The sequence below is a fragment of the Sparus aurata genome, chromosome 15, assembly GCF_900880675.1.
Source record: "Sparus aurata chromosome 15, fSpaAur1.1, whole genome shotgun sequence".
In the NCBI taxonomy this organism is placed as follows: Eukaryota; Metazoa; Chordata; class Actinopteri; order Spariformes; family Sparidae; genus Sparus; species Sparus aurata.
In genome coordinates, this window is record NC_044201.1 from 10,180,473 (window position 1) to 10,207,515 (window position 27,043).

The 27,043-nt window shown below is 39.7% G+C and overlaps 1 protein-coding gene across 10 annotated transcripts in view; it reads left to right on the forward strand.

The window, feature by feature from the left end:
• adgrb3 (adhesion G protein-coupled receptor B3) overlaps positions 1–27,043 on the forward strand; it is a 128,958-nt gene that overhangs the window by 79,565 nt on the left and 22,350 nt on the right. For all 10 annotated transcript variants that reach the window (XM_030441373.1, XM_030441371.1, XM_030441366.1 and 7 more), the window contains 7 exons: positions 6,278–6,424; positions 7,421–7,496; positions 10,049–10,151; positions 10,647–10,690; positions 25,373–25,499; positions 26,569–26,672; positions 26,784–26,886. In XM_030441373.1, coding sequence (XP_030297233.1) covers positions 6,278–6,424; positions 7,421–7,496; positions 10,049–10,151; positions 10,647–10,690; positions 25,373–25,499; positions 26,569–26,672; positions 26,784–26,886 — 704 coding nt within the window. The remainder of the gene's footprint in view (positions 1–6,277; positions 6,425–7,420; positions 7,497–10,048; positions 10,152–10,646; positions 10,691–25,372; positions 25,500–26,568; positions 26,673–26,783; positions 26,887–27,043) is intronic.

The window sequence follows — 27,043 nt, forward strand, 5'->3', positions numbered from 1 at the left end:
TTATACCTGACTATTTTCCAAGCGTGCCATCTTTTTCTCAGTCCCATTAGTTTCTATTAAGTTCACGTAATATAAAAATGAAATCACACAATCTTAGAAATCTGAAAGAAAATGTTTTTATGCTTACTTTCTTTTTAAATCAAAATCAGGATGTATGTGTTGCAGTGCCTTTACCTGATACCTCATACAAAAATCTTGAAGACTGTGATATTATGTTTGGCAGAAATACAGTATATATTTTACAGGGTTTCCGCAGGGTCTTTAAAAGTCTTAAAAAGTCTAAAATTTGACAATCAAAGTTTTAGGCCTTAAAAAGTTCTGGAAAGACTTTGACTGCGGAATCTGCTACAACTATGGGAAAGAGTAAATTTAACAAGAGTTAAATTTGAGGCGCAGTCTACCAGGGTTCATTTTTAATTACATTAATCACCTGGATAAAAACTAAACTTTAGTAAAACTAAAACTCTTAATCACTTGTTAAACTTAAATTAAAAATAAACTGAAATATAAAGCGAACTGAAAAACTAAATTAAAATAAAATGTATGTGTCTGAAAATGTAAAAACTGTAATAACCCTGACACACACTCAATCTGTTCTTCATTGTCTGAGTAGCTCTGTGAATGGCAATACATTTGGTTATTTTTGAAAGTAATTCGGGGACTGCATTTTTCCTTACTTTTTTATACTTCGTGTAGGTCTTAAATTTAGTTCAAAAAGGTCTTAAAAAGGTCTTAAATAGTCTTAAATTGGACTTGCTGAAACCTGCAGACACTCTGATTTTAGCAAATGGGTCAAACTTACAGAAGAGAACATCCGGTAGGCCTTCACAAAGGCTGTGCCTGTCACAGATTTCTCTTATGGCAGTAATAAGGAAACTACGCTATAATCAATGTTAATTTATTAAAAAACAAGTCTTAACTGTGCTGTTTTGTCATGACCTGCAGGTACTGGAATATATTAAAAACACTGACATTTAATTTTGAAATTGTAATTAAAGACTTAGGCATTGGAAGTGCTAAATTAAGTGTGAAGGATGACACACCTGCACAGGCTGGATCACAACATTGAGGGCACAACTGCTATCGATTTTAAATCAGCAGTTTAAATTACACCTAAGAGGAGGGGGTGAAAACAACACCAACATTTGAGTTTTTTCACTCATCGATGCCTAAATGAAGATATAAATGTAAGGCCCATTTAAAGAACTATGAATTAATCATGCGATAGATTTGATCAAATGATGTACTTCACAATAAATATGAATATGTCTTTCAAACTGAATGCGTTTGAGAGGCATTGAGAACTTTTTGAAGGAATGAGTCTTCCAGTTGTCGTTTTTGCCTGTCAGAGTAGTTCAGGTGTGACTGAAGTCCTCCTGATTACTGCATGCATGTCCTTAATGAGTTGCAGCTGTGTTTGCTCATCAGCTTCATTAATAGGGCAGACAGACCCTCCTTTGTTTCTGACTAATTCGTAGAAATACATAAAACTGACAACATCCTTGGTTCCAGGAGATTTTATTGCTGAATGTTTGTTTTTGTTTTTTTCTGGGGATCCAACGAATGAGTATTCATTGATTGGTATATTGGTGATCAATTTGGGTTTTTGACCCTTTTGGTTTTATGCCAAACTGTTTTGTGAGCGTTTCTCTCAATTTATTTTTTTTGTTGTTGTGTAGTTCATGTTGGATACTATTGTGGAGTTTGGTTTTTTTGCCATTTGTCCCCAACTGTTGCTCATGCTTAGGTTGGTCTTGTTAGCTTTGCTGCAGCTTTGTTTCCAACTTCAAAGGACTTGGTTGGCTATTGACCCTTCTGTTTTAGGGGAACCTTTTGGGTATGCGTCTCTGGTTTGGCACTGACATTAATTTTAGGTTTACGTGCATTTAGTAGCTGGAATTTTGTAAGGACAGCATTGTAAGTTTGCATTGTGTAGCTGCATTTGCGGGCAAGTATCAAAGTAACAAACAATGTCAGATAGATGATTTCCAGCCTGACATGAACACTAACCTGCTGGCGTGGTAGATGGAGGCAAATTCTTCAGCAGACTCTTTATCACAGGCTATATGATATCTAAGGACATTAGTGTAAACATAAATATATATTGCAATTGTTGTAAAAAAAACCCAGCAAATTACAATTCCCAGACCATTTGTAGTAAGTGGTTGTAATGATTTGTTTTAGCCTTAAGGGTGCATAAGAATTCCAAGAACACCTAACTACAAATTAACTGAGTGTTTCTTAATTTCAAAACAAGGTAGCAGGGGGGTTTGAATACTGCATGTCAAAAGCATAACCACGTTTTACTTTTTCAATCAATTTGGGTCAGTGGGTCTCGGAGTCAGTGGTATTACTGTATTTATAGAGACTGCACAAATGTGATAAATTGGTAACAGTGGAAATGTGCTCATTAAATAGATTTGATATTGGTTAAGTTTATTTAGAAAAAAATTCTGGAATAATTAAAAAAATGTGTCATCAATTGTGAGTTGTGATGTAAAACTTATGCAGAGCCAATTATAGCGTTCAGTTAATAGCACTGGCGGGCACTCCTTTCCTGTTGCGTTTTTCTAGTGTTTTTTTTTTAAGTAGAAATATGTTCAACTCTTCAGGACAAGGCTCGGGTTTGCTCAGCTTTTCCTGGTAGTAACATATGATGGCTGGGTGCACTCGCAGCCCGGCTCCGTGGGTGTGCCACACTGTTTTGTCCATAAAAGGCTTTTCAAAGGTGTCTTTGAAGCAAACACAACTGTTGTGAGTCTTCCCCATCAAGCGTTTCACTTCTGCAGCTTGTAAAGAGAAACAGCCGCTCCCAGCTCTCTTTGTCCCGCGAGATTTCTGTCTCGCACAGTCGACCCTCCAGAGGAAGTCAGACAAAATCACTAGCCATCATGCAATGCTCTCAGCGAGACAGTGATTGAAATTGTATGGTTCTGGCTCGTCTAAAAAGAAGCTTATTGTCCCTTGGTTTGTCTAGTGGTTTGTGTTGATCTTAGCTTTTTTACTCTTGTTTTTCAGTAAATCTTTTGTGCGCACTCCCTCCTTGTCACATTCCCTGAGCCAGTTATGTGACAAACACCTCCTAATAAGACCATGCGAATGCTGAAAGTCCGGTAGTATTGCGATTATTTTGGTGATGCAGGAGCAACGCAGGCAGATTCCTGAAGCATCTTTTTGTCAAATCCCAGCACTGTAGGGGCTTTTGGCTTTTGAGCAATTATCTGAAGATGTGGCAGTAATGAGCGGCCTCTGGCTATAATCAAGCAGAACCTTACTGGCTGCTGGTGGAAAAATATAAAGGTCTTGAAGGGAGACATTTTTAGTGAAAGTACAGACTACATGCTTTACCTGTTTGTTGCAAATGCCAAGAAATAAATACTGCTTTTTTTTGTGTTTTCAAATTTCAAGGATATGACTTACAGACAATGGGTTTTTATACAAAAGGTGCATTTATGTAGTCATATTTTATTGTTTATTTGGAAAATAGTCAAAATGGCAAACTCTGTTTTGACCATACATGACTAGGACATGGACACAGGGTTTTCAGGATAATTATTTCTCCCCTGGACACAGCACAGGCTTTGGTAGCTGGCCACACAGTAATTTGAGCTCTCACCACAGTGGCCCTTTTGATTAAAGGAATGGAAAGTTTTGTGGATCCATCGGTGGAAGCCAAGTGGAGAGCATCTGGCTGAGTAAGATATTGCGGCATCATTTCGTCACTAATTTATGGCAGCCTCTTGACACCTAGATAAATACTGGCTGTCACCGGTGCATCGTCCTCTGTCCTCCTACTTTTAGTCAAATAACCTTGATTGCAAAAGGCTCTCCACTCCGGCAACTTATCCTCCCTCCTTACAAGCAAACACTTGGAGGACAAAGTGAAGCATGGGACATGTTAGAAAATTAAACAACGCTTTGAAGGTGAAGTACATCATGTGCGTTTGACATTTTTGTTCTGGCTGTCTATTGTGAGGCTGTACTTCACGGTCGGGAGGATATTTTGACATTAATAGTGATTAATTGCAATTACACACACACACACAATGGCTCCAAATGTGCCTTAATTTATTTTCCATGCAAAATGTTTGTGTTGTCTGACTTCAACAGTTTACTTAATACTGAACCCCTCATGAGCGCATTCAGATGTAATGAGCAATGCTATAATTCCCTCTTATGAAAATGAGCCATGCAGAATGCTCTGAATCGCTGTTCAGAGGCATCACAGTCCTAACTGATCACTTTATTTATGCTATCTGGCTCCATCAGGCAAGTGCAAAGCCCCATTTACCTGCAGAATTACCCAGAACTCTGAAAGACGGTCTTCCTAGCACCCTGTTGTGTTTCACAGTGCGCCCCACGACTGAAATCCCCAACACACACACACACACACACACACACACACACACACACCCATACACACTCTTACCACTCCTGCTCCCAACATCTGGTGCTGTGAACAGGCCTCTTTGCAAATTCCGGCTCTCGTGGCGCTCTGTGATTTCACGCCCGCTGCTGGATCATCCGAATCGCACAGACACACCTTCTGTCACAGATTTCACTCAAACATGGCGTCTTGCCAGCATTCAAATTGTATTATTGGCAGAGCACGATGAACAATAGAGCTTTTTTGCATCAATGGTAGGATTAGCCTCAGATTCCCCCTCGCTGAAGCACCACCTGACCGGGACTGGATGTGATACCAGGTAGAGAACAGTGCAGCTTTATTTTCCCCTTGTAATGCTGAGGCCTTTTCAGTTGATCCTGGGAATTTTCCTTGTCGTCGCCTTAGTGCACGGACCAGCCCTTTTATGGCACCTCAGTGGGGAGGCAAGAGAAGAATAGAGTGATTAAGGTGATTACCTGTCTACCAGTTGTCAGGTGCCAGTTCTTTGATTGTGCATTCTTTGGTAAAATGTGTACATGAAAGCACTAACAACCTATTATTGGTTTCCTTTGACGGTTAAATTGTCTGCTTATTCAAAAATACAATTCGTTTTGATAAATAAAATAGGTTTTCTTGGATTTTACACTTTATCAAAATTAAAAAATATTGACCTGTCATCCTCAAACATTATTGATGCAAACAGATCTTTAAAAGCAACTGGAAATATTGGTAACAAGATATTATTGTGGTGTGGTTTAACCAAGTATTTGGGAGTGATTGCAGGCTTCAGTCTCTGTTTTGACTCGTTTGGTTTGTATCTGGAATGCAGAATTGCCTTTAAAAAGAAGACCTTTCATTGCGCAACCTCTGATAGATGAAAGTTCCAGCTCTGTTGTGCTCACCTGATGTGAAGTGTGCAAGATTTAGCAGGTGAACACAGGTAACAAGATATGCTCAGAGTGATGTAATATTGCACTAAGAGTGCAATGTTGCATCATTTTTAGGACGCAAACTAGATGTGGAAAGCAGAGTGAAACTTCTCATCTGCTACACAGCTGGAAAGTCAGGCTTTGATTTACATTAATAGGTTGTAAAGATGGAAAATACACTCATGGAATCTTTGAAAACTCCTTCCATCAATACGATGTCACAGAATGTTTGTTTTATTTATTACTTGAAGCTACAGCGAGCATCTGGTTAGCTTAGCATAGCATTAAGTTATTTTTTAAGTTTTCATTCTTAAGATACAGTTAAAATAAATAAAAATTGACCATGGTCACTATTGACTATTGAAAGTTTTATAACCTTCTAGCAGATCCAAACTAGCTGTTTCCACTCCTCATGAAAACTAACTAGCTGCTGGCATCAGGTCTCCGTTTTAAATGGTATTCACAATTCAACCACAAAAATTCCAATAAAATGGCTCAGTAGACCAAAAGATGGACACAGCTCTGAAAGCACATACACCTCTTAAAAGAGAGTTTGTTATTGATCAGTTTGATGTCATTACTTGTTCGTTCCAGGCAACAGATATGTGTATTTTTTTTTTTCAAATGTATTAACAAGCCATACAAATCAGTCTGAAATTATGCTAACATGCAGTATCTATGCAGCAAAAATAAATAGATTGCATGAAAACGCATAAATACAGAAGTAAAAAAAAAAATAAAAAAATGTGTCTATATGTCTGTGTTCCATACTTCAGCTCACACTGAATGTGTGACCGGTGTGTACAAGACAGAAAAAACATGTGACGGAGAATTTTTCATCACAGGACAACTTCTTGATAAATGGAACAAGGTTGATTCTCCATGAGACAAACTCATAAATACCCTAAAGTCTATTGATCATCAGTATATCTCCACCGGTCTGTGTGTTTGAATTCTGCAGTGGCCAGCATCCAGAGGCTCCCCGCAGTGTCTGTGATGACTGACATCAACTTCCCCATGAAGGGTCGTAAAGGCATGGTTGACTGGGCCAGGAACTCCGAAGATAAAGTGGTCATCCCAAAGGGCCTCTTTGTTTCCCAGTCAGCAGGTGTGTGACTGATTATATCACACAGAGCTACTTCCAGTTCGAGTCCAATGCATCTTTCTTTAGGACTCCAACATACACTGTCTTCATGTACAAACTTTATGTTTATTCCAGTATTAGACTATAAAGGGGAAAGTCAAGTAGAAATGTAGGATAAATGCATAGTGAAGAGACAATGATGGATTCACGGTCACTGCTGAGGAATGGAAAAACAAGTATCTTGACATCTCAGCAAAAGCAGAATGACTTTAGTTGAATTGCTTTGTCTGAAAACTCACAACAGACTTTCACACAGATGCATCAGTCATCTGCCAAAGGTATTTCCTTTATGTTTTATGCTACATCACCCCTTGTTTTGGGAAGTAATGCTACAAGCCTTCGCACAAAGCCAGTCTGCTCTCCTGCGCTTGTTCAGTCAATGAGTTTTCCGTTGACGCAGCATTTTCAGCATCCTTTCAAACACTGCCAGTCGCTACTGTATATCCAGAGCCAGACAATTTGGTTAATTGGTGTAATCAGTCTTATCTGGAATATATCAAAGATAACAAAACAAGGGATTGATTGGAAATCTGTGCCTAATCCCAGCCACTCTTATTTGGACGGTGTAAGAAGCTGATTCGACTGGAGACTTTAGCACTTCTCTTACTGGAGTCAACAAAGTCTGTGGGAAAAAGTTGCGAAAAGTGCTCCTTGTAAAAAGAAAGAAAATAAATCATTCTCTTTTAAAGTGTTATTGGCAGAAGCTGCTTTGGCACTGCAAACTTGCAGGTTTGCTTGAGCCAAGTGTTACTCCAAATCAAGACTTTCCTTTAAATTAAAAAATTCACCATGTTATTGGATGGCAGAACTTACTGTATTTTATATAATATACTCTACAGACATTTTGAATGTCTGGCAAAATGTTCCAGTTGCATAATGAGGTCTGCTGATCCTGTGAAAAAGAAAGTCTATCACTATAAAAACCAGACAATGGTGTGAATTGTTCATTTCTCCCTTTAGATATGGAAGGATCGCCTGTCTTCATATTGGGAACTGTTCTCTACAAGACTCTCGGACTCATGCTACCTTCACCAAAGTAAGTGCAGCGTATCTTCCTGTCTGTATTTTCTGGTCTGCTGGCAAGAGGAAATATGAGACAGATTTAATCCTTTGGAAGCAGCCGAGGTGTCCATTTTTATTCAGAGTAGTAGATCAAGTCTTAAAAACAGGCGGCGCCTGACTCCAATGTCCCTGAATTAATCCTCTTCAAAGACATCGAATTCAAAGTTTCAACGGGAGAAAGAGAATACCAGATACTCCCCCTGTACTTATTTTAATGTACTTGCTATTTTAAGTCAAAGTTGATGACTTTTAAAGATACTTATTATAATAAGGTCATTCCATGCCAACTCAACCAGAATTGAGAACATTTTCCAGTTCATGTCATTGACTATCTCACGAAAAAAAATCATGTAAAAATGAATGTTAAATGTTTTAGTTATAATCTTTTTTTTTCACGTTTGGTCCTCAGAGCTACATTTTATCATTTGTGCGATAATTTTTATATGCATTCTAAGCCTCACAAATTACTTATTTTTCACTGGTTTGGGTTTGAATTTGTCCTGAACATCCAAGAAACCCTAGGATAATTTGCAACATTTATTCATTTAGATAGCTTTTGCTAAATGTTCTTTAATTTTATGGAAATAAATTGGAAAGTGTTTACATGACTTTTTTTTAAGTCCATATCATAAGCCTCTGTGAGTTGGGATCTAATAACCAAATTCTTCTCATTTTATGATAACAAACACTATATTTATATCCAAAACTAACGAGAAATAAGTGTGTTTTGTGTTCACTCTAATTTAGCAAACGAAACACATTCACTGTAGCATGGAATATGGAGTTAATTAAGGATGACATTAGTGTCTGGAAAAGCAGTGGGTTGTCCCGCACAAACACCTGGTGTCAGACCCCAATCAACAAGTCCCTGGCACCAACGTCCCAAGGACAGAGCGGTCATACCATGACCGGCCAGGCCAGCTGTCACAGGTGAAGCAGCCCTCTGTGCACATGTGGAGACAAGCTCATATTGGGACATTGAAGCTCGCCCTCTCCAGACTCACAGGAGGATAAGCAGATCAAGTGGCAACTGTTTAAAGCTGAATCCAATTGCCGGGACTTCACTGCACTTGCAGACTTTGCAGACGTTTTCCAGGGAAGTTTGCGAGTGCCGAGGGCTGTCCAAACCCACAATTCAACCAGTCCACTGGGGCCCTCAAAGAGACTTTAAGCAGACTTCTAGAGATTTTGCTTGGAGGCAAGACTTGAGATTTAATCACTCAACAAAACACATTTAACAAAAAGAAATTCTTATAAATGTGTAAAACATTTTAGTTCTTAAATGTTACATGGATTGTGTAGGTCAGAAATAACATTCAGCTACATCATGATACAGAAATGTATAGCAGCAGAGGCTTTAGATGTGGCATTACGGCCTGTCAGTGATGGTAGAACACGTCGCAGTGCATGTGACTGAAGTCCGCAATGGCAAAGTTGCCTTGAGGAGATTTTCCATTTGCCAAATTTTAAGCTTGTGAATTTCCAAAGAGGTAAATTACTTTTTTGTCACCAAAAGTCAAAAGTCGACAGCTGACAAACGAATCCATTTACTCCTTTGAATTCCATTTAAAAATAACTGACTTGTACAATACCAAACAGTCGGACAAAAATATTTCCCGCTTTGAGTGGTGATGATGAAACGGTGGGCTGCTGCAGTATCACCTCTACTTTCCTTTGTGAAGTTGTCAGTTTTTTCCTAGTGGGAGGTGCTCATGGATTTCAGCTTCTAATAAAACAAATATTTTGTCAGCTGTACAATAGCTGGAGATGGTTTTTGAGAGAGAACTATAGTGCCAGATTTTAAAAGCATAGGATACAAAGAAACATCTGGTTCGGTTAGGCCGAGCCTTTGATATGTGCTCCGTTTGCTGGTCTGCTTGGATGTTTTGAACACCATTACTGGCAAACATCCTGTATGGCTGCTTTGACATCTAATGGGCAGCTTTTTCTATCATCCTGTTATGGAGTGTTTGATATATGTGTTCAATACACTGCACTAAAGAAGAAAAAAAAACATGGACTAATACACAGCTAGTTTTGGAATTAATTCAAAGAACATGCCATATAAATGTAAAATGATTACTTTAGCTAGCAGAGAGAAATTTGAATTCAAAACATGTGCACAAAAATCTTCTCAGAAACCTTAAATCTAGTTTTCATACCAGCCCTCCTTATAGATCCGACATAAGTCTCACCGACCCTGCACTTAAACCTAATCCTTAAGTGTTAATGCTTTTTCACGGAGCATAAAAAAGAGGCCTCAGGTGTTTGAAGTAAAACCAAAGTTAAGGCTTTCTACACTGCAAATGTTGTCTGATGTTCATCCTTTATAGCCATAAGCTCCACGTAACATTTTAAGGGATGTACAATATGCTAATACAGTTAAGCTCACTTATTAAATGTGAGCTTCTGCCATACACTATGTAAAAGAATGAGGTAGATTGCATTTTACCCTTAATTTAACTAATTGCAAATCAAAGTAATTGTTTTCATCTTCTAACATTTGTGTGACTTTGTTTGACTCAGGAACCACACAGTCGTGAACTCAAAGGTCATCGCTGTGACTGTGAGACCTGAGCCCAAGGTGACCGAGTCCCACCTGGAGATTGAACTGGCCCACCTGGCAAATGTAAGAAAAATGTGTTGTATAGATCAACAGATAAATATTTTCTTTTGGACCTATAAAAGATTAAAGGTCCCCCCTTTTTTCAAACTCTTGAAAGAGTTCTTTGTCTGTTGTCTGAATGTTCGACAATGACCGCAGCACATATCAGCGCCCATTAGCCTACACACAATGGCGGTTAATTGGCTCCATAATTAATTTGCAAGCATCCGGTGTCAGGAGAGTGCGCCGCAGTCAGATAATTACATGGACAATCCTTTTTATGATTCAGCCCTTCTATTCATCGTGGAGATAAAGTGCATCTCGATCTGAACGTGTCTGCAAGTGTGTGTGTGTGTGTGTGTGTGTGTGTGTGTGTGTGTGTCTGAAGTAACACATGTTCAAAAGATTACCATAGAAGGACTGATATGCAGTTAATGTATAATGATGATGATGATGATAATGATCAGTTATCATCATAATTTTCCTGATAAACATTTTGTCCCTTTTCCTTCCTTCCAGGGAACGATGAACCCTTACTGTGCACTGTGGGACAACACCATCATGTAAGTGGGCATGCATTTTCACTCTTCTAACTGTGTCCTGTTGTCGGTTACTGTAGTCAGTATTAAGGTAATAGTGTGTTTTGATTAGGGGAACACACTTCCTAAATAACTTTTCTGTCACGTCTCTGAAAATGGGTTAGTGTGCATCGTTCCTTCGTCTCCAAAAATCAGGAATTTCTCTTTTGCACATCTTTGTAAAGGAGCATGAATACCCAAAGCAAGAGAGCTGGTGAAAAAACCTGCAATGCTAAATTATGCATTGAGCTCTTATCAGGGGGTGGACAAAATAAAAGAATACCTTTTGATATCAAATAACACCCTTACAAAAAAGAAAGAAAAACATAGTTAGTGGTGAAACATGAGGTGTTTATGCATAAGCCAGTTGTTGTTCAGTTTGTAGAGGTTTTCGGCATCTTCAGTTTCTGACTCAATGTTTGCCTGGTTCAACAGCTGCAGTCGTTGAGCATATGCCGTCATGATTCCGTCAAGGCTTCAATGCGGACACAATATGAGTCACTCATGAGTCATAAGTTCACTTCTGTAAATTGTAGAGATATTCGTATAACTGAGTGGTACTGCACAGAATGTTTAATTAAAAAGCAATTAGCAGCGCGGGGCGTCTTCAACTGGCGTCTCAAAAATACTAATTTTTCAAGTGAGCGCTGATAAGGAAACTTGCAGTCGGGCCAGATAGTGACTGCCTGAAGTGCTGGAGCATCAGCCGCGAGTACTGCAGAATTATGTAACATAGCGAGGTGAAAACTCTTAAAAATCATGAGGACATTTGCAAAACACAGCTGCGAAAAAGAAACACAAACAGCAGAGACTAAAGCCTTAAAACATCAAAACTTAGTCATTAGAGGCATCACAAAGAAAGTTATTGAATTAGGTCGCATTAGACTATGTTGTAATGTGTTGTCATTATTCTGTCCACATCCTAGTCATTCGCCCAATTAATTAATGCTTTTCTGAAATGTTTATCGCCTGCTATACATACTCTTTATCATTGCAGTTGTTTTGCCTGAGTCTGTTGTTTTGATGCTGTTGGAGGAGATTTAATATCACCTTGTTTGCAGTGCAGTGATTTTTGGTTTTGACAGCAGTGTTCTTGTCTGTGTCACTTGATAAACACCAAAGTTACTGGAGCATTTCCGCTTGGAGAAGGTCAACGTGCCTTGCTCCATTGCAGTGAGGCCCGTTTGCTGCTTTAGCTGAGAGGCATCTCTTCACTAATTACACCAAAATAGGAAGCTGTAGCTGTTGAATTATTAACAGTCATGAGCCTTAAAGTTTTCATTAGAGCAAACCCTATTTTTTTATTACTATTTCTGGCCAACATTTCTTGAGCGATTGTCTTTGCATGCTGTAATTGTCTTCCTATTTAATTGTCACTGGGCTGCTTTTCCTGTTTGGGGTTCAAATTGCACTCACACCCACACGGCGACGATGCATGCACACATTAGAGGTGAAACAGAAGACAAGTTCTGTTGAATGCGGGGAGTCCTCTCAGCCCATGTTTTGTTTGGGTGAGCTGTACGCAAACACAATAATCGCTCTCCTTCTGCTGCCTTCCTGAAAAAGTACAGTAGCTTCTCGAGGATAGTTTGCCTCCCCCAATGGTCGGCAAGTGTCTCTTTCATATGCATCTCGGGGACCGGTGTTATTAGTAACCACAGGTATGACCAAATCAACCACGATGTAAATTTAGATTTTTCTCATTTCAAGATTAATTACTGATTGGTTACTGAATCGGTACGTTTGATATTTTTCTAAAACCGACTAGCATGTTACACCATAGCCCTCCAGTATATTGAAACAAATATTTGATGTATTTTCATGTGTAATGATCAAAATCATCATCAATCAATCATCTTTGACGGGCACAAAAGAATTTGGACCTTAGTCTTGTTTTATAAATCGAAACATGACATCAGCTGTGGGTAACCCAGCTTAGGCGAAAGCTTACACGAGGTTGTTATTTTAGCATGTGAATTGTGCATGGTCTGTCCTCTATCATGGTATTTGAGGGCAACTGGTCTATTTTTGAAACAGCAATGATACAACTGGGACAACTCTGCTCCATTCTCTTTCTCTGACTTTCACAAACCAAGTGTTTCATATCAGTTTTTATTTCTCTGATCCACACGAAGTCATTTCAATCAGAGCCCCACAGAATGGCTCTGTGGTGCGATTATCGTGTTCATTTCAAACAGTTGGCTGGTCCTATAACACAGTAGCGGCCCCTCTCAGCGCTGATCAAGGGGGTCATACTCCATCTGTCAGCCATGTTGGTTGAAACTGAATAAGAGTGCTCACTGTAACAATGAGCGGAATGAAAATGTTGTTCACAAGTGGAGAACAGTGTCCTCTGTGCTGCCCGTCGCACCAACTCATTGTGGTCCAGATACAGAAGTGTGAACACTGAGCTGAACAGTGAAGGCAGCGGCAGCGACAGCCGCGGGGCTGAGACAGCTGTCACACCTGAGTCTCTGCTGCTTATGTGACAACAAGAAGAAAAACTGCTGTGATTTGTCTTTTTATGTAAGCGACTGGGCGGACCAAAGTGCTGGAAATCACAACAAAGCTGAAACTTGATGTTGTGATAGACTCTGCGCTTTCTTGAGTTACTTTCTGTCTCTCTGTGTTTGTCCTTTTGCCCATATTTTTGCTGCGAAAAGTGAACCGACTGGGTGCATTTTTAATGAGGGGCTGTTAAATCTTAATAACTGCAAAACTACAGAAATGTATTGTTCTGTTTTGGAAAAAGGGAGAGGGAAAGTAATGAGAGGCAGCGAGCGTCTGTTCTGTTTTTAATTGTGAATCAAAGCACCAGTGTGATGAGAATAATCTGATATATTATAATGTGTTAAATTAGGGGAAGTATACCAGCATAATAATTCTGAGAAACAATGAAATGGAACAAAATTCTTTCTCACCAGTATATTAACACTTGTAGCGACTACAAGATCCCCTTAAAATTCTGTATAATTTTAAGGTACATGTACTTGTAGTTCACATGTATAGGTCAATCTCATGCTAATTTATACTTCTTCCTCATTACATTTCAGAAGAAAATGCAATAGTTTCAACCATTTACTTTTACTACATCTATCAGACAACTACAGCTTTTCTAAACCTTTACTTAAACAGCAATATGCCCGTTAACATTCAGAATATTGTTACAAGGGAGTCCTGGCCAAGACAAGCAGCAGAAAGAGCAACAAAAAATTTTAAATAGACAATAATAAAAATCTCTAAGTGGCTGACTTAAAAAAACTAAACCCGCAAAACTTTCAAAGCAATTGTGCAAGTTCAAGGAAAGACGTACATATTTGTCCACATGACCGAAGTTTGCAGCTGCTGAGGATTTTCAGGAGAGAAAGTCAGGGGAAAACACAAATAAAGGAGCAGTTCATGGAATATGGCATTATATAGAAAATGTGTATTCCAGTCTATGGTTGTATAAGGAAGAGGAACTTTTTCATACAAGCTGCAGGGATGTGTGCGAAAACTCAAATCAGAGACACATCGCAATGCAGCATGATATTGACTGTAACATTTTCAAAGGAGATAAAAAATTACTTTTTTTCCTCGCACTTCAAGAAAAAATAGCATTTATTCTGTAATAAACTTGACCCTGAGCTTTTATATAAAGACAGTTAATGCGATGTTTGAAAGGTTTTCTTATAAGAGAAAAAGGCTGGGTATATAAGTTGTGATTCGTTGAATCCCCTTATCATTTTAAGTAACGATCTGCTGAGCACCATCATGTGCATTCTTCGACCTTGAGGAGCACATCCTTTTAGTCTGGTCGGCATAGAGTACTAAATCTACAATCTCAATTTACAAAGATTCCTCTAGAAAAGATAAAAATAAAAACTAAGGGCATGCTGTTTTACAGAATCATATTGTACCTTAAAAACACAAGTTCAGTTTAGGTTGTAGGGCTAGATGTAAGGTTGCTGAGAACACTAAGCAGCATCATATTGTATAAACAGGTTGAATTGAGCTCCAACTGCATGGTTAAAATCCTACAATAATGTTATGCATTACTACTAATAATTGAATTGCACATTTAAATGCTGTTTTAATTGTAACTGAAGACTTTTCAGCCTCTGTATTAGAACTTTAACATAAGTGAAGGATCCAAGTCAGTCTTTCATCACTATGTGAAGAACATTAACTTCAGTTTATTTAAAGCGCACATCACCTAGAGAACCTCTGTATATGCAACAAGTTAGTAAAATCAACAAAAATTCATATTACATCAAAGAAAGAAAATGTATAATATTACATATAAAAACAATAATAAGTAAGGGATAATGCCCGACGAGGTGTCCATAAACAGAAGTTAATGGACGACGCGGAGGCCTAGCCTCCGCGAAGTCCATTAACTTCTGCTTATGGACACCTCGAAGGGCATTATCCCGCTTATACCATGGTCACTTGCCAAAGAAAAGAAATTCGGACCATTAATTTACATTTTCATGCGTTTTACAATCAAAATATAAAGTTTTTCACAAGCCATAACTTAGTTTCCCTGGTAACGCCTGAGGGTTTGACTAATACCTGGAACAATCATTACTCTCCCGTAAGATTCTTATGCAACGGAGACGTTGTTCAGTAATAGGACGGACCATAGATACGACTTGGCAACTGCAGATATTCTAGTCCGCTCAGCGATGAGCCAGAAAGCTAACGCTATGCTAGCAAGATTCAAAGTCAATAACATTGCATACGGTTGACAAACAGTAAATATAATTTGACAGTATGCTAGCTAACACGATCAGCTAACTAACCAGTCATGTCATTGTCCCCAAATCAATAGCAAGATTTTCACGAACAAATAACCGGCCGTGTGTAACGCTACTGTGGCCACAGCCTGAAGTAGAGAGTTGAACAGCGTATTCGCGTAGCAGTAAGTTTAGAGGGGAAGTGAACTTTCTGCAGCTTGTGTGTTACAGTCGCCACCCTGTGGTGTTCAGAGGATAAGACACTGAAGGACTGACAGTCGGACTGCACTCAGTGCTGGAAATAAAATATTAAGATTTGAAGCGCCAGCTAGCGCATTAATTTACAGCGGTGAACAGTCAATTTGACTGGAACTACTTAGTAGGTGTCCATATATCAGGGGTTAATGGACACCCTGCAGCCAATCAGAATCGAGTATTCCCCCAGACCATGGTATAAAGAATGATAACACACTTGAATACGAACAATGTGCAAAACATAACAATTTGCCAATTGTTAAATTCATACGTCAAAAAAATAGGGTGCAGCATATCACCACAATAACTGCTACCATTAGCAAGATTGCCCAGTTAGCAGGGCAATTAGCGATGACATTAGCTGACTCTGACTGGACTGGGAGCTCGGAGAACTGGGAGAGTTGTTCCCTATCTGATCAGCGCCTCTTGCGGGACACAGTGGTAATACAAGACAGGAGAAGCAGGGGCTAGCCGCTTTGCATGCTAACTTCCGCAGATATCTCTGCATCACAATACATAGATGTCTTTGTAATGATGCAAAACTCTCTTCACATTCTGTGATACATTTAGTTTATTTCTCAGTGATGTCTCTCTTACATTCTTACAAATCGCATCTTTAAATAAAAACGTTTTTTGATAGAGTTTGTGGGTTTTAAATACAGCTGTGTTCCAGAAAATGGTTCGTAACATCGGCTTTAATATGGCAAATTTTGGTCACTACCCTCCAATATTTACATATTGCACCTTTAAGAAAATTCATTTCCATTTTAACATAACGTAATTCCTTGCAAGTAAAGTAAGCAAAATTATTTACCTGCCAGAACTATCGTTGCAGGTTTCAAGTGGGGCAGAGTGAGCCATGCTTCCTGGGATTGTCATGTTTTGACGAGTTTTATAACCCAGATAACTGGAGCAAAATGTAGCACCTGGCTGCCACAGTGATTACCTTTTAATGTCCTGAGAAAAATAAATGCAATGAAGAATAAAGCAAAGATAAGTTATTGTGCTTGTATGCCTTGCTCCACGTGGTGTGAAAAAAATCAAAACATAAGAGCATTCAGGGAACCAATATCCTGTTTTCATTTACTCTCAAGTCTGCAGCTCCACAGCACCAAGTGTAAACAGGTCAGATGCATAGACTTTTATTACTCTTTCAAATGTCAATATTTTCGGCTATCAAACAAGCCTGAAATTACCAATATCCCACCACTGTACCAAGGGAGAAATATGAAATGCAGCCCCGTGATTTCAAATGTGTTAACGTCCCTGTTGTGTTCAAAGATAAATATTTTGGAGGAATAATGTACCAATAAAATCAAGAGATATTACACTATCTCACACTATCTTGCACTATCTTTGAAATTTTGCATCATTGCATCATGAGTTTGAATGAGATTGCTTTTCAGCCCGTCTGAGCTCTCAACTCATCGCTCTTTAAATGGGTTTGGGAAGATGAATTAATCTCATTTTGAGTATTGTAATCACTCGCATAAATTCTAGCTCTTTTGTTGTTCCAGACTGCCACTAAACTCGCAGAAAAAAGGAAATCACAGAATGACATTACAAGCTCGTTCAAGCCTTTTGGCTCTCCCCTGCAATTAAAATCCTCTGAATCCTTGTAAAGCAGAGCATGGAAAGCCATATGAGTGTCTCTCAGACTTTTTAATCGCAGATGTTCGAGCACCCCCTCTGAGAATATCCAGCAGAGTCTTATAGAGGCCAAGCCTTAAACTGAAAAGGACAACCTTCATCATTAAAAACGTGTAGATCCTGTAACAACGTGGCCCATCAGGATTAACAGCATCCTGCCCCTTCTTTAAACCATCTTCTTACAACACACACCTGTTTCTCACTTTTAAAGATTTATTTCCCCTTTTATAATCTGTTTGTGTCCTCTCTAAAGCAGTCAAAAAATAATAAATTACACTATTACTCGTTGCTATTGGAAGTATTAAATGTAGTTCCCTTTTACGGTGCAGTGTAACCACAAAGATTATAATCTTTATGGCCAAACGTGTATGATAGATTTGCCAGAACTCCAGTGCTGAACCTGGAAACGGTTGAGATGATTTACTCTGCAGAACGTACAAGGCTATATACTAAATAATAACAACCCAGGGGCTGTCATAAAAAGCTGTAGGAGACACCTGTAATAACAAGACTGAGCAGAAACAAGCACTTTATTAGTGGATTTATCTGCAATGTTATAAACAGTATGAGTGCTAAACATTGAATGAATTCATCTTAAAATACAGGATAGTAGAAAAGCAAGAAGAAATCTGGTAGAGATGTGAAAACAAATTTGGGTTTACTTATGAGTCATCTCAGTAGCTACATCTCAAATTACTCAGTGCCACACAGTTCGTACCATGAACGTTAGCAGGAATACTCTAGCGGAATCAAAGCTTATGAATCATTAACGCATCAAGGTGTGAAAAGCAGCTGTGGCAGCTTCAGGTTCAACAAACATCTGGAGATGCTGGATTTGAGCCAAACAGGACACGCCAGACACTGGCAACTGCAGTAAATCTAAAGAACCAAGAGAAACCTTTTCCATAAGATGTGGTTCTTGATCACTGTCTTAAACAATTATATATCATAGACACCAGAAGATACATGAGTGCCGTTTCATACTCTTGGATTTCCCCTTTGCTTTGTCAATGTTCTGTGACAGACACAAAAAATCAGACAAAAACATCCAGAAACCGATATCTATTAACCATGTAGATTAAAGTAAAAGCACAGCATACAAATAAAGATGGAGATAATTGTATTATACCAATATACTTCTGGTAACATTCTAGTTGTGTGTGCGTAAGGCTTGATTCATGCTGTAATTGTGGTATGCCTCTGCACTTTGATCATTTTAATCTACTTTACTTAGAGCTTATTTAGGAATTCAGCAGTACATACAACTACTGCAGGTGATACATATTAAGAGCGCAAAATGCACATCTCAAGCTGTAATCTTTAAATCTAAATACACAATATGAAATACATAAATTTGTATTCATATGTTCACCAAATGGGTTTGAATATTTATGGAAGGATTAAGGATATGTCAGTACGCAACAAAACGAAACATAAATCAAAGGGAACTTGGCAGTGTATTAGACATTTCAATTTGGAGATGTTACATTTTAAATGTCTAAGTTGTCTTTGATTTTTGGTTCCATCCGTCTCTCAAACTACCGTTGATAGGCTCCCAAATGGTTTCCCTCTTTGACATCAAGCTTGTTTGACATTTTCATATCTGAGATCAGCAGTTGTCAAACCTTTTCACGTCATCGACCCTCAAATAAAAACATTCCCTCCAAAGACACGCACATGATTGGATTTAGTCCAAGGACATCGTGCAGGAAGATTCTTTTTGGTTGTTTTTAGGTCTGTATTTTGTGAATAGGAATTGTCTACGCAGATTGAGAGAAGATAATGGTGAGAGCGTTGCATTCTTTATTTCTGGTGGATTCATTTAGATGAAATTTAAACGACCTTTGGATTCGCACTGGACTGCTAGCTTGTCCACTTTGAACTGATCTCTGTGAAAGGACGTTGGCAGGCAAGAGAAGTAACAAAGTGGGCGATGTTTACAGTAATTGTAAGCTTTGTTCCAGCAAGGACTCGTGATGGACTGATAAGGACACTAACCATGCATTAGTTGACAGCAGGAGGTAGTTCTGTATTTGCGTGCGTGACAGCTCAGGATGTGAGTTGGGGCAAATCACATGTACACCCTGAGGTATTGATGAAGTAAAAGTACAGCTGCAGTGTAATGGCGCTGTGATGACTCAGTGGTGCTACATGCAACGAACAAATGAACAGATGTGATTGATTTGATTGTGTTGCTTTACTCTCAAACCTAATAGGTTTGATGGTTGATTCATTCATGAAGGACATAATAACCAGCCTGCCTTCCACGTAGAGTTAGAACAGATTTATATGAGCTGTGTTAAATTGAACACAACTGATCTGGACAGGCACAGTTATAGGTCAGCGTAAGGTCACCTAGCTGCAGTGATAATAGGCATAATGGAGCTATTAGCAGGTGCATGACACCTTCACTTTGTATGCACCTGTGGAGTCATTCATGTCCTCACTTTAAAACCAAAACAGCAGGCTCTCTTGCTTGTCTACCTCCTTTTGATGGGTTTTTGTCCCACTCAGGATTAATGCAATTTTTTTCCATGCTACATAAAAATATGCACTTGTTTTTCTTTCATCTTCACTCAGTTAGCACACGCAGTGTGGCCCACAGGCTGATATAAATTGCACGTCATCAAGTGAGCCGCAATGGATGTAATGATTTTTTTCCCAGCGCTGCCCCCGCCCTCCTCTGCCCATCATTTTGTGTCAGTCTCTCAAGACTTTATAAAATTGCCTAAAGTGCATTGCCTAAGGCACTCTTTAAGCCCCCAGCCCAGTAACTGGCTAATCTGATGTGGGCATGTGATGCATTAAGAGAGGTTCTTTGGATTGTCTTCCCCATGCTACTGTAGAATGGCATATGATGTGCACAGTAGTCTCATGTGCATAGTTGACTGACATGCATAAGAACAACACAGGTGTTAAAAAATGCAGCTAAATCTGGTCATTTAGTCGATACGGCTGCTTGTTTAGATGGACAACCATGAGGAGGCACAGCTTCACTGTTTGGCTCCTGAGTGCACTACTTGGACATCTGGAAATGTGATGGGTTTAGTAATAAGATCTCTATGCCTAGAGGAACTCAATCTGTCAAAGTTCAGCGTGGAACATAAACCTAATTGGAGTTTTGAGAAACTGTCTATCTCCCTGTTTCAGCGAGACGCAAGGGTTTAAATATTGAATGTGTCTAAAACTTTGTCGACGTTTTATGTCACTCTGCTGTCACTTATCTTGCATCTTGACACCTAAATGTGTTATAGTTGGAGCAGGATCAAATTCTGTCACATATTTCAATCGTGGAAGTTGCAGCACAGAGTTGTCAATACATCATTGCACGGATAGAAAGTGGTCAACAAAGGGTATATGATGAATGTCACGTCATCAGTCTCACTGTGGTTAACATCAACACTGTCACTCTCTCTTGGGGACGTTTTATATTCGAAGGCCACCGAGCCCAGATAAGGTCAGACGACACATCAGACGTTGCATAGATAAATCCCCAGTCAGGGATGTTCTCCTGTCAGCTTCTCTCACGGGCACAAAAGAGAAGAAAAACATCTAGCGAGTCAAAAGTTAGGAACAGATCACGTCAAGGATTGAGTCCTCACCGGGGGGAGAGGTGGATTCATCGCAAAGTTTTCAAGAACTAAAGGCATCACACATGCTATCAATCTTATCGCAAGAGAGCATGCATTGGAAAATGGGTTTGCTCCTGAATCTGACAATCATGTTTTGAGAGTGGAACAGCTCTGTATGCAAAAGGCGATCTCATGTGGGCAGCTGTGTAGAAGGGTGTGATGCTTGTTGGTCACACAGCGACACGGCCTATTTCTCTGTCCTACAGGGATTACCTCAAACGATAAAAGGGCTGCACTTCTACTAAAAAGCATGCTCAAAATGTTGGTCTCAATCATGTATGACAATGCACAGGACAACCTCCCCAATAGTAATAACATTTTTGAAGAACTTGCCACTCTTCAACTTCTCATTGGGTTCATAGGCTGGCAGAAACCAACATTCACATGTGTTTTAAACCTGAAAGCTCACATACAAACAGGGGAAAGGCTGCAAAAAAACGATGCTTTCACTAAGGCTTAATTTAGCAGTCTTCTGTTTCCTTGGGTTACCATCAGCAACACCTTTTTTTCGTCAATGACTAGCATCTACTTTGGTTTAAAGAACTCTTCAAATATACAGTAATACCGTTTCTTAGAACATTTCTAGTGTCCAAACCCGGAGTAGAAGTGGAAGGGTAGTGGTAATAACACTGACGTCCTCCACACACACCCTTGACCGAATCCCCGCCTGCTTTTGAAAAAATGTTTTTTTTCACACAGTGTTTGAGGAGGTCCTTTAAATGTTTTGCCACTCAGTGAAATGAGGCATGCTTCTTACAGCATTCAAGACTGCACTTCTGATGACTCTAAGAAAGAAGCATTTTCATACCCACTACAGATCAATTTGTGATCTTCAATTTTTAAGTCAAATTTTAGAAAAGCTGGTGTAAACTAAATAAGACAATTTTATTGGTTCAAACAATGTGTTGAAAGTGTTTCAATAGGGTGTTTGGAATAAGCATAGTACTAAGCAAGCCCTGATATAAGCACTCAGTGATGTTAGGATACATCGAGATACCAATGACCTTTAGAGTTGATGCTACTTCAAGCAGAGAGTTCCTTGTTGCCATTGATAACTTCTCTAAAATAACCTGCAGAGTTCCCAAGGGATCAATTTTGGGCCCACTGGTTTTCACTCCATATATCAGGGTTCGTACGGGTGCTTGAAATCCTTGAAAGTGCTTGACATTATAACTCTGTGTCTTGGCAAAATTGGGATCAGGCTGGATAGTTTGCTTAGTACAAGGAGAAATAAAATCATTGTGTGTGTATCATCACATAAGCAGCCTGGTAGCAATAGAGAAGGATGGCTGAGGAGAAGGTGAATTTGATACAATTTGGACTGATGACATGTTCAATATTAATAAACTTTGATGAATAAGCGAACAGCTAACAAAGGTTTATGTCAAAAAAGAAAATTACCGGGTGCTCTCAGATCTCTCCTTGTCTCGGTGCAAGTGTACCTGAAGAACGCCAAGTGGCTTCCCTTTTTTTGGATAAAACTTTGTGATCTCCTTTAATTTCTAAAGTTTTTGCTATTATGAAACATAATGTTAGATGTTTACAGCATAATACAATGTACATAATTGTGATAAAAAGTGAAAAAAAAAATAATCTTGAGTATATATATTCCTGTAGATATGTTTTTTAACCCAGCGATAAGGTACTGGAAAAGTTTGAAAATTACCCTTTAAAGTGCTTGAAAAGTACTTGAATTTGACCTTGAAAAATGTGTACGAACCCTGATATATGTTACTGCTCAGTAATGTCATCTCTTTCCATTGTTACGCCAAAGACACACATATTTGAATGTCACCAGGTATATTGATAATCCCACAGTACCAATTCATTACCCTTTTTAAATGTACTTAAGACATTAGTATCTCTATGTCGCACAATGTTTTTTTTTTAGCTTCACCAGGATAAAGCTGAACTATAATTCATAGGTTCTAGAGCTCAGAGAGAGAAACTGGTAAGAAGATTAAGTTCCCTTGGACTTACCGTAAGGCAACCAGTAATAAAACCTTGGTGTGGAATTTGAATTGGATCTGAACTTTTAGGGTCATGTGGGGTTTTTCACCAAGTCTGCTTTATATCACCTCAAGGAACACAGAAAACATTACACTATTAAAGTCCTTACATTAGTTGTCTGTCAGAGTTGCATTGATTTTAAAATTCTTTTACTTGTCTTTTTGTGTTTTCACACGCTCGCAGTGTGTTAACCAGCGTGGCCCCTCAGGTCCTCTTGAATGACTCAGTTGTTTCTAAAGTACAGGACTAAAACCTTTGATGAGGCAGCTTTTAGATTTTCTGCTCCAAGACACTGAGGATCTGAGAGCAGCTCTAAGTGTTGTAATCTTTAAACGTAAACTTAGAACCTACCCCTTCAGCCTGTCTTTTGAGTAGGCACTGTTTAAAGAGACGTTTAAACAGTGTTATTATAGACTTTTATTCACTTATTCTTCTGTGGTATCTTAACTTTTATTTCACTATCAACATCATTTTAGTCCACACCTGTTCTGTCTTGCTACCAGCTTGTCAGTCGCCTGTGAGGCACCTTGAACCGCACTAACCTGTATGAACACTGCTATACAAATAAAGTTTGATTGATTTATATTGTTCAGCGCAGCTCAATAGAGATAAATTTATAAAGGCCTCACCAAATACTTTTATCTACTTTCATGAAATGCCAGTGTTTGAACCTTCCTTTATGAAGCCACCAAAGAAATCCTTGAGAATTAAAATCAGTAGAATGCATGTACCCTGGACCCTCTAAGGTGATTTTGGGCTCTTTAAGCCTAATTCATTCACAGCCTGTATAGAATGTGGGCTTAAACTACTTATTCTGATACTTATGTCTTTTGAAAAAAGTAAAAGTTGTTTGAAATAGCAACGGGAGTGGTGGCACAATGAAAACATGCAAGTAGTTGCATGCCAAGTAGTAGTGATCAGCCTCGGTTGGATTTTTGAGATGGGCTCCCCTGGCCCCTTCCAGGAACAATAAATATTGCTGCCATATTGATCAAATGGCAAAGCAGGATTGCCTCACACAGCAGAGGCCACTGGGCGCACAAATCAACTACAAGTATGCTGCGTAGGGATGTAAATCAGCGGCATGAATCTTGTTTTATCTCAGAAAACGAGTGGGATGCTGTAAAGCGAAAAGACAGCAATGTGTCTTGGAGGGACAACAGGTGTTTTGCCCGACACGATTCTTAATATGAGGTTACGTGTTGCGGCAAAAAAGGCTGATCTGAACGCTGCCATGACGCGTGTTCGTGTAAATAAAGTTAGCACATGAGGCATTTCATCAAATGAGGATGATTTTTTTTTCTTTCCCGTATTGTTTGTGTGCGGAGATAGAAAATGAGTGGGGGCGAATGACAAATGGAAGAGAAGCGCTCCTTTCATTTCACCTGCTAGTGGTGTGAAGTGGGGGACCGGCTGCAACCATTCGCGCTGCTTCCGCGGGGTGGTATTAGTTCTGCAGTGGGTTTTTGCAAAGCGCCTCGCGTCGAGGAGCGACGACTTTCGTGTGAAAATAGTTTTCAGGAATAATCCAAAAACATCATTTATTCCCGTCATATCACTTAGACCCGCAGCCGAATAAACACATCCTGCGACAGCGTGCGTTTCTTTTTCTCATTGTATCAGCCCCCCCCCGCCGCCTCTCTCTCTCACGCTAGCAGAGGAACAGAGTATCAATCTGATGCTGTCCACCGTTTCCAGGGTGAAAATCCCCCTAAGGAAGCATTCAAAAAGCTGCTAATTTAAACAGTTGAGAGGGGGGGGGGCGACAAAAAAAAATCAACCGAAAAGGGGAAAGAAAAAAAAAAAAGACAGAATAACAGGGTGCATTGAGAGGAGGAAAAACAAGGAATATACAATCGTTTGGAAAACATCTAGAGGAATAGCGAATCACGCAGAAAAGCGACACAGGTAAATACGAACGATCTTATCTGTTGAGCGTTAAGAGGGAGTGATGCTGTTTTGATACCAGTTGTTTTGCTATTTATCTGCGTATAGCGAATCAATCAGCACCGGTCTGCTTGGACAGCTCCGTGCGTCCTCCCCCTCCTCCGTGTCTCTGCCTCTCTATCTGCTTCCAGCTGAAATGCTGCTCGTAGCCACACAAGAGCCGTGTCGATGTGTCTGTTCGCTTTTTTTTTCTCCTTCCTTCTTCTTCTTCTTCTTCGTCTCCTTTTTTTACGTAACGGTCCATACGGCTCTATAGCTCTCGCTCTCTCTCCCTCTTTCTCTCTCTCTCTCTCTCTGTCTCGCTCTCGATTAAAATAAATAATTAAGTCAGAAAAGAAAAAGGAAAGAAAAAAAAAAAAGAAAACGCACGAAGCGATGTCGATAAGTCCCGGGAAGTCGTGCCACCGCTGGAATTAAAACCTCTAAATTGCCTCTCTTGCCTTCTTCCTTTGCAGGAACGATTCTTGGGGAGCCTGGTCCACAAAAGGATGTAAAACGGTGCTCACAGATGCATCCCATACAAAATGCTTATGTGATCGTGTATCTACCTTCGCCATTTTGGCTCAGCAACCAAGAGAAATAGTAAGTAGGCTATTGATTTGTTATTCAGTGTGGGTTTTATAGGCCAATGTAAAGGAGAAAACGCTACCCGTGTGTGTGTGTGTGTGTGTGTGTGTGCGTGCGTGCGTGTGCGAGTGTGTGTGTGTGTATGCTGGTGCGAATGTAAATTGAATCTTTGGTGTGCTAATCCCGTTAAATAGTAATTCAGCGGTAAAGGGAGATTGTGGGGGGATATTTCTAGTTTGCACATAGATTTAGATAACTCTGTGTGCGCGTGCACGCGGGAGGGTGTGTGCATGCTGATGCTTGTGTGTGTCCCCCCCCCCCCCCCCCCCCCTCCTCCTTCTCATCAGTCACATTTGGGGATTGAGAGGGATAGAAGTTGTCAGACTGAAAAAATAATTTGTGTGACTAGTGTCAGGGAACCTGTAGGAGAGCGAAATCACGTCTTTGTGCTCGCCATACTGTAATCTGATTACTGTAAAGGAGCCGGAAGCCTGTCATTATGAGAAGATGGAGTAATTAACATTGAGAACAGAGGGTACTTACATTGTGGCCTCCGCATTAGTACACAGCAGGAATTGAGATGGCACAAAGAAATCTATTACCTTCGGCTGCATCAGGCCTGAAACATTCAATGATCTTACTTTAGACACTAAATAGATTTTCATTCCGGAAAGACTCAATCGTGGCGACTGTATGCAATGTATGAAGCCACACCAATGTACAGTGTGCTCCAGATCGCAGGCCTGTGATTGGCTGGCTCACATGATTTCAAAATGTGACTGTTAAAAACAAGTGACAGATGTCGAACAAACAGACAAATGGGTTTCTTTGCTTCAGCCCCCCACTGCCCTCTATCAGCACATATAGGTGGAAAGTTTTGGCCGTGTACCTAAACAACCTTCAAGCCCACGCACGCACTTAGAAACCTCACAGTATATTAAGGGACCCACGGTGGACTGCTCAGATTGGCGGTGGTTTTGTTTTGATTGGTTCCATCTCCGGGCAACAATAAAAGCTTTACTGTCCTGCGTGACCACATCCAACCTCCCACTGACTGCCTCGTCTTGCTCCGTCTCCTCCACAGACCATGGAGTACTCAGGGGTCCCATCTGTGACATTGATAGTTGGCTGTGGTCTCTCCTGCCTCGCCTTGATCACGTTGGCAGTGATCTATGCCGTGCTATGGAGGTAATTGCAAACACTTTAGAAGCATTATGCAACCACATGATGATGAATGATCTCATCAAGATACAAATTGAAGAAATATACTGATTTATTTTTCTTTTTGTTCTTCTTTAGATATATTCGATCCGAACGATCCATCATACTGCTCAACTTCTGCTTATCAATAATCTGCTCCAACATATTGATCCTTGTCGGACAAACGCAGACCCACAACGTGGTAAGTGTCATTTTACAGATTTATTCTGCTCAGTTTAAACATGTGGGCTCCAGTGGTTGTTCTATAAATCAAAAGATTTAACTGGGAATAATGGCAGTGTAAAGATTTAACTGGTTCCTCACTGTGGCCACGGATAGGCTTAATAGAGCTTGATAAT